The sequence below is a fragment of the Salvia miltiorrhiza genome, chromosome 1 (genome assembly GCF_028751815.1).
Source record: "Salvia miltiorrhiza cultivar Shanhuang (shh) chromosome 1, IMPLAD_Smil_shh, whole genome shotgun sequence".
Taxonomy (NCBI): domain Eukaryota; kingdom Viridiplantae; phylum Streptophyta; class Magnoliopsida; order Lamiales; family Lamiaceae; genus Salvia; species Salvia miltiorrhiza.
The window spans coordinates 54,721,868-54,735,339 of record NC_080387.1 but is presented as its reverse complement, the minus strand read 5'-3'; the positions used below and the strand labels follow the sequence as shown (position 1 = coordinate 54,735,339).

At 31.8% G+C, this 13,472-nt stretch overlaps 1 protein-coding gene across 1 annotated transcript; it reads right to left on the bottom strand.

The window, feature by feature from the left end:
* Positions 1-834: 834 nt before the first annotated feature.
* LOC130993819 (laccase-14-like) lies at positions 835-6,154 on the bottom strand. The gene is made up of 6 exons (XM_057918858.1): positions 6,008-6,154; positions 5,791-5,942; positions 5,482-5,726; positions 5,256-5,399; positions 4,237-5,169; positions 835-1,164 (listed from the first exon to the last, which is right to left on the bottom strand). The coding sequence occupies exons 1-6, from the start codon at positions 6,152-6,154 to the stop codon at positions 1,034-1,036; spliced, it is 1,752 nt and encodes a 583-aa protein (XP_057774841.1). The 3' UTR covers positions 835-1,033.
* Positions 6,155-13,472: the final 7,318 nt, after the last annotated feature.

Genomic DNA, 13,472 nt, shown 5'->3' with positions numbered 1-13,472 from the left:
AACATTCGGAGAAATGGTTCGGGCCAAACATTCGGAGAAATGGTTCGGCAACAATATTAGGAGAAAGTTGGGAAGTGGAAGCGATACAAAATTTTGGGAGCACATTTGGGTGGGCTCGAGACCGCTTAAGTCAGAGTTCCCCAGATTGTTTCACCTTAGCAATAATAAGGAAGCAACTGTTAGTGATGTTGGAAGGTGGGTGGAGGGGAGCTGGGTGTGGGATCTGAAATGGAGACGAGATCTTTTTGAGAGGGAGAGAGCGATGACTAACGACCTTGCTGTTACTATCTCTACTGTTGTACCTATCGCAGGAAAGGAAGATTCATGGTTATGGAGTGCAACCAAGGACGGGTCATTCTCAACAAAATCAGCCTACAACATCATTCAAGACTCAAGGAACACTGCAACACAAACGAGTTTCAGCAAAGAAATGATGCAGAAAATGTGGGACACTCCGGTTCCTCAGAAGGCAAGAGTCACTTCTTGGAGATTACTGAGGAATAGATTACCAACATGCGATCGACAACTTAAGGAAAAGAAACATTCCAATTGGCGAAGTGGAGCTCATGTGCAATGCTTGCTGCCACCAACTGGAATCGGCAAATCACTTATTCACGAGGTGCCCAAAGACTGAAGAGGTTTGGATAGGAGTGCAAATATAATAATAAAATATTATGACACACATCATAAAATTGTGAAACATTAAATCCCCTCGACACGAGAGTCAACTTAACTTAACTACGAATACATCCTCATAATATAATTTAATTAAAATTATATATTATCATGAATTACAAAGCGCTTACTTCTTTCCGCCATTTTTGATTTCAAGACTGCATCATCACAACATATTCAATTAAAATTTGTGACCAACGATCATTTCTTTTCTCGGTCAAGAACGTTCAGGTTTGCACGCAACTTGTGTCTTTAAGAATTGTCGCAACTCAGCAATAATATACTATCACTTTCTGCATTCTTCGAAATATCTCAATTAATCATGCATAGCTTTGACATCCTATGGGAACAAAGTTTTTCAGCAGCGCGGCATATCCGGCGGCGGCGGCAACATCTTCTCATTGGGGCGTTGGCCGTCTTTCACGATGAACACCATCTTCATTCCCCAGCTCATATGACGCTCAAAATGGCAGTGCATCAGCCATACTCCTACAAATCAATGCAACATTAATATTTATAACAAATTCTCATTTTGTATACAAATTTTAAAATTAACGTAGCCTAATAATGATTGAATTCTTGATTTAATCTATATTGTTTTATAAAATTTGATTTACCTATTATATCCCTCGTATATACTTAATTTAAGGTTAATTGTGTAATTTAATATATTATAAATATAATAAATCTAAAAATATATTATAATTTATGTTTTATATTTTAATAAAGTAGTAGTATCCATTAGAACTCTTCATCCACATAAGTTACTATTGTTATACTATAAATATAATAATTTTAAAATACAATACAAATAATTTATTTATTAGTTTTATTAGAAGTCTAAATTACAGAAATCCTTGGAATTAAAATTAATTATGTAAAATTTTCAGAAAAAAATAAAAATTATGTAAATATTAAACTTAGAAAATAAATATGAATTGTATATCAATCTTCTTTTCTTTTTATTTATAATATTATATTTTTAAACGTTATTTAACAATTGGTTCAAAAAATATATTAAAATAATTTTACTATAAAATAAAATAAAATATAAATATATATATATATATATATATATATAGAGAAATGTTATGCTACATACCTTATGTTAGCACCTTATGTGAGCACCACTCACGTTTAGTCCTCGTTAGCATTTTTTTTTTGTTTTAGACATTTATTTTTATTCTAATACTTCATAAATTGTTATTAGGATCATTAATTTTATAAATAACATAAAAATCAAAGTCCGATTTGTTCATATTCCCTTTAACTTCAAATAATTAATAAAAAGGACAAATTAAACTTTGATTTATAAAATTAATGATCCTAAATTCCTAATAACAATTTATGAAGGTATTAAAATAAAAATAAATGTCTAAAACAAAAAAAAATAATGCTAACGAGAACTAAACGTGAATGGTGCTCACATAAGATATGTAGCATAACATTCATATCTCTCTCTATATATATATAATTTCTTTTACGTGTGTTGGTAACTTGGTATAGAAGTAAAGTTGATCAATTTTAAAAATTTGATCTGACGCTATAGAATTCATTTGAAAATTGGAACTTATTGTAGGCACCCTTACGAGAGACGTGTCAAATCCATTCATTTTTTTATAGAGCCGTGTTTTTTTGTTTTTTAATATTCCCTACATCCCATAAGAAATTATTACGTATATTTTTCATTTTCGTCTGTCCGTAAAAAGGTATCATTTTCACTTTGAGACATGGTCCCTCCTTTTTTTTTTAACCACAACCACTCATTTACACATTATCTCTTAGTCAATTCAACCACAACCACTTATTTCCACTCAACATATTATCTACAAACTTTTTTCATAAAACTCGTATCATCTCCAAGTGATACTCTCTCATGAGACAAAGGAAATATATTTTTATAAAGCCATTTAAATCTACATAAATTATGATGGGCAAAAATGCCCTTGGGTGTTGACAAAAGGTTGTGAAGATCTTAAGGGAGTGGTTAGGTTGTAAATTACTCTGTAAAATAGGAACATACTTATATTATTGATCAATTCATAATTTAAGGATTGAGATTTAATCTTTGAAGAATCATGTGTAAATATCTAAATGCTGCGTAGAATACATCTGAATTTACTGTGTAAATATGTCTGAATTTTAAAATTAAAGTTTTCGCTTCTTATGGAATTTGAACCTGGAATTTTGAATTTATCCAACAAAATGATGAATCATCCATAGATCTAATTATTTAAGGTACAAAAATGGTTCTTATTTTATATTTTAAAAAGTGATTTTATTTTAATGTGTCCCTTAGTTTAAATATTTTAATGTTGTATTTGCACAATATATAATTTTCAATATTCAACAATTTATAGAAAACGACGTTGTAACATGAATATTACGTGGCGAACTAATCCACGTAAACTCTAACTCAACAATTCGACGATCGAAAAAAAATTAAGGGATTGCAAAAACTGAAAAGATGATACTTTAATTTATCATATTTCAAAAGTCACATTAAAATTATAAATTTAAAATAATTTGTGGTAAATTATGACATCTCTATCTCTAGATAAATGGTCCTTTGTTTCATAAATGGTTTGTTAGAATTTGATGATACGGTTAAAACGCCTGCATGCTTGGAAATATAGGCAGATAATGATATGTCATAGGATACTCGACTTTACACATAGATTGTGTGCTCTATCTTAATCATTATCTTGTTTTCCTAAAAAACATCAGCACACTCATCAATCAAGGTTTTGGGAATTTTAGACGTCCAAATTTCAAATTTAAGGTCAAGTTGTTCCAAAAAAACCTATATCTATCACATGCAACAAAATGGAAGAGAAGAATGATTAAACGGATTCTAATTTTCATAACTAGAAAAACCGACGCAGTAACAATTGTAATTCTGAAAAAAAAATTCAATGATTCATTAATGGAATAAATTGACCAATCTAAGTTAATGATAGACACTATATTTTGGGACAGATGATCCCAATTGTAAAAATATGTCTTAATTACATGTTGCTATAATATGGCTTAATTATGGGTGTATGTCACAAACGTGACATTAAACTTTACAGTCGTTGTTGATTTCTATTATTGAATTATTTTTTTCATTCTCCAATTTATAGGCAGCCTGTTAACATATAGATATATAGGGTTGGGCAAGTAATTATTGTGATAATTATGAGAATAGTGCAGTAAATCTATGTGACAGAACAGTTACTTTAGAGCATTCGCAATGGGCTTACTTGATAGCTTACTTGATAGGGGAAGATCACATTGAGTAAGTAGTGGTGCATTGGGGTTACTTGATAGCCTACTTGATTTTTTTAGTTTTTAAAGAGGAGAGAGAGATTTTTAAAGAGGAGAAAAGAATTAAAAAAAAAATTAAATTACTCGTGCATACTCGAAAGATCGAGTAGGCCACGAGTAAGGCCTCCCTGCAACGCCTTACTCGAGTGCAACGCTCTACTCGAGTAGGCGCTCGAGTAGATGCGTTGCAGATGCTCTTATGCATTAAAGTTAATTATGAAATTAAATAAAGAGAATTAATTAGTTACGTACCTGGATTGTTAGCCCTAAATCTGATAGCGGTCCATCCATTTCTGGGCACGGCGATGTTCTCCATCAACGGCGGATCCAGTAGATTATAATTGGGCGGATCCCTGCTTCCGTCGAAGTTTCCTAACCCGGATCCGACGACGTAGAAGCTGTATCCGTGTAAATGCATCGGATGCTCAACCCCTCCGGCGATGTTGGTCGCTTGAAACACCACCTCTACCGTCGAGTTGTATTCGAGAACACTGACCGCCGTGGCGTATCGCGTCGCCGACCGCTCCTTGGCCATTAGATCTACTGTGTAGTTGAAAGAAGAAGGCGGAAAATCGGGGAAATCAGTGGTGTAAACTCCGTTGTTTCCTCCTTTGTAGTAAGCCTCGAGAATGTTGGTGGTTTCCGGTAGTATCATGGACACGTTGTTGATGCTGGACACCAGCCTCGTCTCCCTCACGCACCTGCTCTCGCGGCAGAGCCGTCGGTTCATCGACAGCGTGTAGAATAGCTTCTTTGTGATGTTCTTAGGAACCTCGACAGCGTCGGCTAGGCTTCTCAGCCGCTTCGTGAAATTGATCGATGCCGCCGAGTTGTTGACTTCCGGGAAGGATGGGAGCAGAGGAAATGGCGGCGCCGTGTAGTCGTTTCCGCCGTACTCGATGATTGCGGTGGCGGGGGTTGTCACGAAGACTCCACCGCTGGCGTAGACTCTGGCGGCCATGTAGTAGTGGCTGGGCGGCTGGTTGGCTTCCAGCAGTAGATCGATGGTCTGGCCAGGGGAAATCGCGACGTAATCGGTCGTCAGCGGCTTCGTGTAGGTGGCGTCGGTGCCGACGACGGTGAAGTTGTGGCCGGCGATTTTGAAGAACATGATGGTGTCCATCACCGCATTTACCAATCTGATCAGGTAAGTCTTGCCAAACTCCACACTCAACTTGTATGTATCTGCATGCACCAAAAACATTTCACAATTCAATTACCAATATATCGGATGATCTGCTTCAAGTTGGAGACATGTTTAAAAAAGTAACCTAAATTGAATCCAGCTGGTGTTGAGCATGAATACAAATCTCCAGGTTGACCATTGATGAGGAAAGCATCCGAAGGTCGGGGATCATCTCCATTGCTCAGAAATTCCTCCATCATTTGTTGCACATCACCTTTCCACCACTCTCCTGAAACATTATAATAATTCTAATTAAAGTCATTCAATTCGCACTAAATGAAAACAAATTTAATTGGAGACACAAATAGCACCTATTAAGATGGGAATATGAGCATGAGGGTTTGGAAAAGGAAAAGAGTGAGACGTGGGCGGTAGAATGAGGATGGCGCCATACACAGTATTCCGAGACCAGTCGCTGTGGGCGTGCCACCACAAAGTGCCTTCTTCGTCGGAGAGGATCATCCGCTGTCTAAAGCTTTGGCCGGGACGAATCGGGCACTGCGTCACAAAGTTGGGGCCATCTGACCATGGATATCTCTTCATCTTTACTCCATGCCTAAAATTCATTATTACCCATTACACTTTGGTATATATGGTTTATGCAGTAATGCCAACTTTACCAGTGAATGGTTATATTTTGATCAGCACGATTAACAACATCGATTATGACCAAATCTCCCCTTGTAGCATATATAGTTGGCCCCGGGGATTGTCCGTTTACCGTTAGCATGCTCTTGCTGCTGCATAGCCTTGTGTGTGAAGACTTTATTATCTGCAACAATTTAATTAATTAGAATTTAGATTAGGGAACGAAAAAAATAACATCACCAAACTTACTTCAAACTTGGAGTGACGAACTAAAGCATGGAGTGGCGTTACGCATCCGACTAGAATTATACATAAGCATAGGATGAAAACCTTCACAGCTGAAAACATTTTCTTTAATTCATGTGTTGTTGAGATTGGAGAGATTTTGTCCAGCATTTATAATTAAGGTTGAATCATATGTGATTTAAATAATTGGACACGTTGTTTCCATGATAGTCCCTTGGAGTAATTAATACTCACTCCATTCCACAAAGCATGACTCAATTTCCTTTTTAGTTTGTCCCACGAAGTTTGACCTGTTTCTAAAAATGGCAAAAAAATTTACCTTTTATTCACTTTTTCACTTTTTATCTTCCAACGCACTATCCGCTAATATTCATTTATGGAGATGATGGATTATAAATTCTCATCTTTCGATTATAAATTCTCCTCGGAGGCGTAACGCCGAGCCATGTCGCAACTCGTCGCTATCGGTTTGTGGTAAGTGTATGAATTCATATAGTATATATAATCTTTTAATTAATTAGTTAATTTTTTGAAGTAGTAATTATTCCAAACTCAAATTTATTGCAGCTGGGGAATTCTAATCACTCTAGGATGTGTACCAACAAGACAATGCTGACGATAAACGGGCAGTTCCCGGGCCCAACCATATATGCTAGAAGAGGAGATCTGGTCATAGTCGATATTATCAACACTGCAGACCATAATATAACCATCCACTGGTAAAAATTCATTTCAATTACTTAATTAATATTGAATTACTGTAATATAAAACTTGAGCACACCAACACAACTTTTTAACGAAAACTTTGGTTGATGACTGATATTGAATCTCTTTTCAGTAAAGATATATCAGTTAATGTAAGTTCAAGACATTAACTGATATGCGTTAGGCTTTAGTCGGGTTTGTAAAACAGAGGAGTGTTATGAATTTTACTATCTATCCGAAGATTTAACAGTTAGACTAATAACATTGGCAACGGAAAACTTTTCTTTTGAAATACCCTTTGTGATTAAACACGTTGTCAAGATTTAGTTTCACTTTACAGTTAATCAGTTTCAGTTAAAGAAGAGTTTGCGCACAGATAAGAAAGTAAAAACTGAAAGCGATAAACGACAAATAGATTTTTACGTGGTTCGGAATCAAATTCCTACATCCACGGTCAGTTGATCACACTGACAAATACTCTGGACTTGTGCTTACAGGTGCACAACAAATCTTAACAACTGAAAATCTAATCTTCAGTACCAACACACTGGATTGGATTTCTCAATCACTCTTAGAGCTGGTCTCACCTCATCCGCTGTGTCATAAGATGAATTAACAGTTCGCCGGTCAGAAGACTCCACTCTCCTCTACTCACAAAGCCAAGAGGCTGACTTTGTTACATTGGGAAGGTCAGAAGACGTCATTTGCAAAAATACATACGCCAATGTAACAAAATAATTTATTGTACATTCTGTTAAATAATATTAGTACGTAGTAGTTATTTTACAATAGTATCTATATTTAAAAACGAATGATTAACTTTTCCTTTTTTATATAGAGTAGATTTAATGATCAATTATTCGAATGAGAGTTTTGCAGTGTACTGATGCATACTCTTTTATACACAGTTCTAAAAGTTATTTTAATTAATAATCAATTAATTGAATGATAGTTATGATTAACTTTTCCTTTTCTATATAGAGTAGATTTAATGATCAATTATTCGAATGAGAGTATTGATAAAGTACTGATGCATACTCTTTTATACACAGTTCTAAAAGTTATTTTAATTAATAATCAATTAATTGAATGATAGTTATGATTAACTTTTCCTTTTCTATATAGAGTAGGTTTAATGATCAATTATTCGAATGAGAGTATTGATAAAGTACTGATGCATACTCTTTTATACACAGTTCTAAAAGTTATTTTAATTAATAATCAATTAATTGAATGATAGTTTGTACAAAGTTCGTATGTATGTAATTGTAATTTATCATTTAAAAAATAATTTGTTACTTTAATTAGTTAGATGAGATTATTGAACAAGTATTTCTTAAAATAAATTAAGACACATAGTACACTATAATTTTATACTACATTATATTCGCCCAACGAAGTTTGAGTAGTATTCCTTTTCGAATTGTCCCACGAAACTTGAGCACTTTCTATATATGGTAAAAGTTTTTCCTTTTATTCATCTTTCACTTTTTCACTTACCACACTTAACACAAAATATAAGTAACTCATTAGATCTCGTGTCGAAAAGAAATTGCTCAAACTTCACAGGACAGAGTGAATAATAGTTACATAATATTCTATTAATAACATTTTATATTTAAAAAAATAGAAACATATAATTTGAAAAATTAAAATAATATAATCAAGAAAAAGGAAAATTAAAAAATATTGAAATAAGGTTATAGTTTCAAGAAAAATATCATTTTCTCGTCAGAGTTGTTAGCCTTGTAATACAATAAATAAAGGATAAAGTGGCATCCAAGTTGTTGCATTCTTCACTTCATAAATAACACTCATCTAATATTTTCTAAAACTTGTATCCCCAAAAATAATGAATACTTTAAAGGAGGGAGTATAAAATTTGTAGCATATATATAATATACTACACACATTTTAGCTTTTCTTTCATTAATCATCCACAGTTTTTTTTTAATTTCTGACTGGCTTTTGTCTTACATTGTGGCCGATGGCCAAACATTCAAAGAAATTTTTTTTGAGCATTTCGTACACTTCATTTTTGTGCATTTTTTAACAATCACTTAATATAATAGATAATTGTTCGCAATTCAATTAATTCAAATTAGATTGAAAGCGTATAAAGATTATTTTTATGCATTTTTTTTAATATTGTTTCATCTTCTAAATAAATAAACTAATTTTCATTGTTAATAATTAGTAATTTTACTTTTAAACTTTAGAATTGGCTCAAATTTAACATTAAAAATTAACTAAGCAAGAAAAAAGGATAAAAATAACATAAATGTAACAAATCAATGTGTTAAGCAATTAATATGGATAGTTGGATACTATAAACAATATATTACTATATTTTTTCTGTATTTCTTATTTATATACACACATATATAGATATTAAATAAAACAAAACATATACATCTATATTTAAAAAAAAAAAAAAACTCAAAAATTGGGAGGATAAGAACATCATCTTCTTTGGCAGATCCATTTGCCGATCGTCCTATCTTGCAGCTGTCTCGGCACAATTAATAATTTGGATTTTGCATGAAGCAAAGGAAACTAAAGACAATTTCTTAAATATATGTAAGGACAAAGTAGAATTAGGTAGGGGAATGCCAATTATCCTTTACTTAATTAATACTACAATATATTAAGTAAAATATTTTTCAATTAATGTTAAGTGACACTGCAGAACGCTAATAATAATAGTACTCTGCAGAACGCTAATAATGACATGCAAAAATATACTACTGTATTATTTATTGTTAAAATGATAATCCAAAACGATAGTGATAATCTCTCTTAAAGAAAAAATGATAAGTAAGATCACAAATATTCTAATAATTAATTTCTATAAATGGTAGATGGGCTTCTTAGACCCTATACCAACTTTATAAATTTGATTTATGTGAAGCCCATATAGTAAAGTCTCCAAGAAGTTCAAATTTTAAGTCCAAAACCATTCTGCTTAACCACAGATTAAATCGAATTGGATATCTAAATCAATTCGAGCCTTCTTACATCTGTGGTTTCACAATCTTTTCTTGCTATTAATTGTAAACACTATGCAGATAATTCATTTCGGATTTAAGTAGTCAAACCCTGTATATATATTGATTTTATGTCAGTTTAATTAATTTCTTAATTTTTCCATTATATATATATATATATATATATATATATATATATATGTTATACACTAGTGGTGGACTTTTTTAAAAAAAAAAATTCTCTATGGGGACGTTTGATAGACGAGATTAAATTGGTCCAAGATTACTCAAAATTGATTTGGCTCGAGATCAATTTTGTCATAGGGTAAACCAAGACTCATAATCTAAGACTATTCCTACATGGCATTCTCCTGAAATCGAATACCGAACTGTATCTACCCAACCGAACAAAATATTAGTATAAGATTAATCTAATTTAATCCTATCTAATTCTTTAAACCGAATAACATTTATTATTATTATTATTATTATTATTATTATTATTATTATTATTATTATTATTATTATTATTATTATTACTATTTTTATTATTATTATTATTAGATGTAAAGAATTGAAGGAAAGTCATGTTTAATTCATTCATTTTTCATCAAATTTAGAGTAAAAATCTATATGGTGGTTGGTGGAGGATAAATTTGAATTGCCTAAATGAAATATCAAAATTATTGATCTTTATATCACAATCACAGATTGATTTACTCGTACTAACTAGTACGTCAATCCGTGCGGTGCACGACGAACTTAAAATTAAACGACAAGTTTAAATAAATAAATATAAATATTAAACAAAAATAAAATATAATAAATGTAAAATATGGTTTAAAAATAAATACTAATTACTCAATAAAATCTTGAATTTAAAAACATAATTTTTAATTATGTATAAAGTATAATACTAATAATTATAGTTATTAAAATTATTTGATAATAAAACTTAATATTACACATTATTATTATTATAGAGTATTTCACATAATAATAAATAAAAAGTAGTAAAATTTTAACAAAGAGAAAGAAAATAAAATATTTTAAATTTTAATAACCTATTCATTTTAAATTCATTTTTGATAATTTTTATATCATATTAAAGATCTTCTGACGAACTTAAATTTAAAGTGCACATTGAATATTTTTTCATAAATTAAATTTGATGAGAGAAAAGAATTAAAATTATAAATAAAAAGAAAAAAAATAATAAAAGAATTGATGGAAGAAGAGAGAAAAAAAATAAAGGGAAAAGATGGACGAAGAACATCCCTCTTTTATTAGTTTTAAAAGTTCACGTGTTGAACTTTTCAAAAACATTAATTGTTTGACTTTCTATCATAATGATTAGCGTACGAATTCAATCCATCATCGACCAATGGCCAATCTGCTTTTAGCTAGAGACATGGACACTTGATTTTATATCTAAATAAAATCTGACAAATCAGATACTTCCGTGTCAACATGCATGTATAATTTCATCTTCTTCTTCTTTTTTTTTGTAGTATTTTTTTTTCTTTTTTTTTAAATATGTATAATTTCATCTTTTATAGTATATTGTATTTTTCAATTTTATTTTATCCATCGATAGGGCAGTAAACAAGCCGAATTGAGATGAGTCGAATATTAACAAATTCGAGCTCAGTTCGTTTAAATATTTGAGTGTTCGAGCTCGATGAGTGAACCCAGCTCGATCTCGGCTCGTTTGATACTCGATAATATCGAAATAAGCTCGTGTTCGGCTCATTAGATGTTTGAGCACGAACTTGTTAAAAATTTAGAAAAACTTCTTAATTAGTATGCTACGGCCTGAGCTCGAGCTCGACTTGTTTAAGGCTTATGCATTAACTCAATTGAAGGCTCAATTGAAGTTCGTGAACAAGCTTGCAAACATGTTCACGGACAATCGAACCGAACATATTCGCGAGCTCAACGAGCCGAGTGCTATCAGGCTCGAGCTTCGAACGAATTTCTTTGAGCTGAGTATCAAATAGCTTATGAGTCGCTCTGTTTATTTACAGCTCTATCCATCAATGTATACTATCCACATAGGTTGGATTCATGAAGAAAATTGAATAATAACTTATATAGTATATTAATTATTTTAAGTAACTTAATTATACAAGTTCAGCCAACAAATACTCTCTTAGTGCGTTTCATTTGGCAATAATTAGATATTCTGTAAATACTCTCTTACTTCATCAGTGCTCTTTTGAACAATGGAATCAATTTGTTTATATTTGAAGGAAATGTTATTAACAATTAAATTTAATAGTTATTATATATATATATAAGGGAGAGTTCAATAGAAACGCAAATATAAACAGACTATAGAGTCTTAATTTCAGCCATTGATCTTATCTAATCTAACGGTCAGCGTTCGTTCGTTCAACGTTCAACGCGAAATTGTGTTGAACGTAAAGAGGGTTCGAATCCCTCAGCCACCAAAAGTTCAACAAATTATTTGTATGTTCAACAACATTTACTGCCATGTTCAATGCATGTTCGATGTTTCTGATGTTCTTGTATAAGCCTTGTTTCTGTATAATGCAATCTTTTATATATATATATATATATATATATATATATATATATATGAGAAGAGTTCAATTAAAAACCATTATTATTGTAAGAACTTAGAACTAATTACTTTTTCATCTGCGTATTATATAAATTTAAAGGTAAATTAAATTATTTTATAAATATCGGCGGCGAGCCGCCTCTAATTACCGGCGGCGACAATACCGCTGGTAATACCGCCGCTAATTAGAGGCGGCAACAATGCCGCCGGTAATGCCGCTGATAAACGAAAAAAACGACCCGCCTTGTTTTGGCGTCGTTGGACCGCCGGTTATTACCGGCGGGAAGTCCGCCGCCGGTAATTTCGCCGGTATTCAGGGGTTTTTTTGTAGTGTTAAGTATTATTGATCAAGGCTATAGATTAGTTCTACATTCTTATCTTAAGGATTTATTTTATCCCAATCGAAGTATTAGAGCATCCACATCGCTTACACGATGGCGGCCCACTCGTGTAAGGCGATGCAGCCCTCCCTTATACGAGGGCTACACGTTCTAACGTGTAGCCCGCTCGACCCTTTAATTTAGGCGCGTGTTTCACACGCACCATTAAAAAAAAACAATTCCAATTTGAATATGCAGCTTTGACTGCCTCGATTTTCGTGCAATTTTTTACCATTTTTTATTATTATTTTTTTATGTAATTTTTAGGTTTTTTATTTTAATGGAATTTTAATTATTAGTAAAATTTGTTAACTTAAATTTGAGCAATTAAATTTAAGTGAAAAGCATAAAAATCAAAACTAAAAAAATCATGTAGGCTATCATGTAATCCCAATGCAGTCTCTTTACACAATGTGGTCCCCCCTCATCAAGTAAGCTATCATGTAGGCTATCATGTAACCCCAATGTGGATGCTCTTATATACATTGAAACCTGAATTGGTCTGCCCATGAGGTCGAAGATAATTTTTTAGGAAATATAAATAGAATTAATAACATCAAAGTCATATATTTTAAAGTAAATCATATACATTTAAATTGAAATTGCAAAGTTGAATATCATAAAGTACAATATTACAATAATCATTACAACCTCAAAATTACAAATACTTATGTATTTTCTATTTTTCGTGTGCGGACATAAATAAAATTTTATTGATCAGTGAAATATTAATATAATTTTTTTAAAATATTCAATATTTTTTATATATATAATGATTTTTAGATATTTAATAGCTTTTTGATATAAA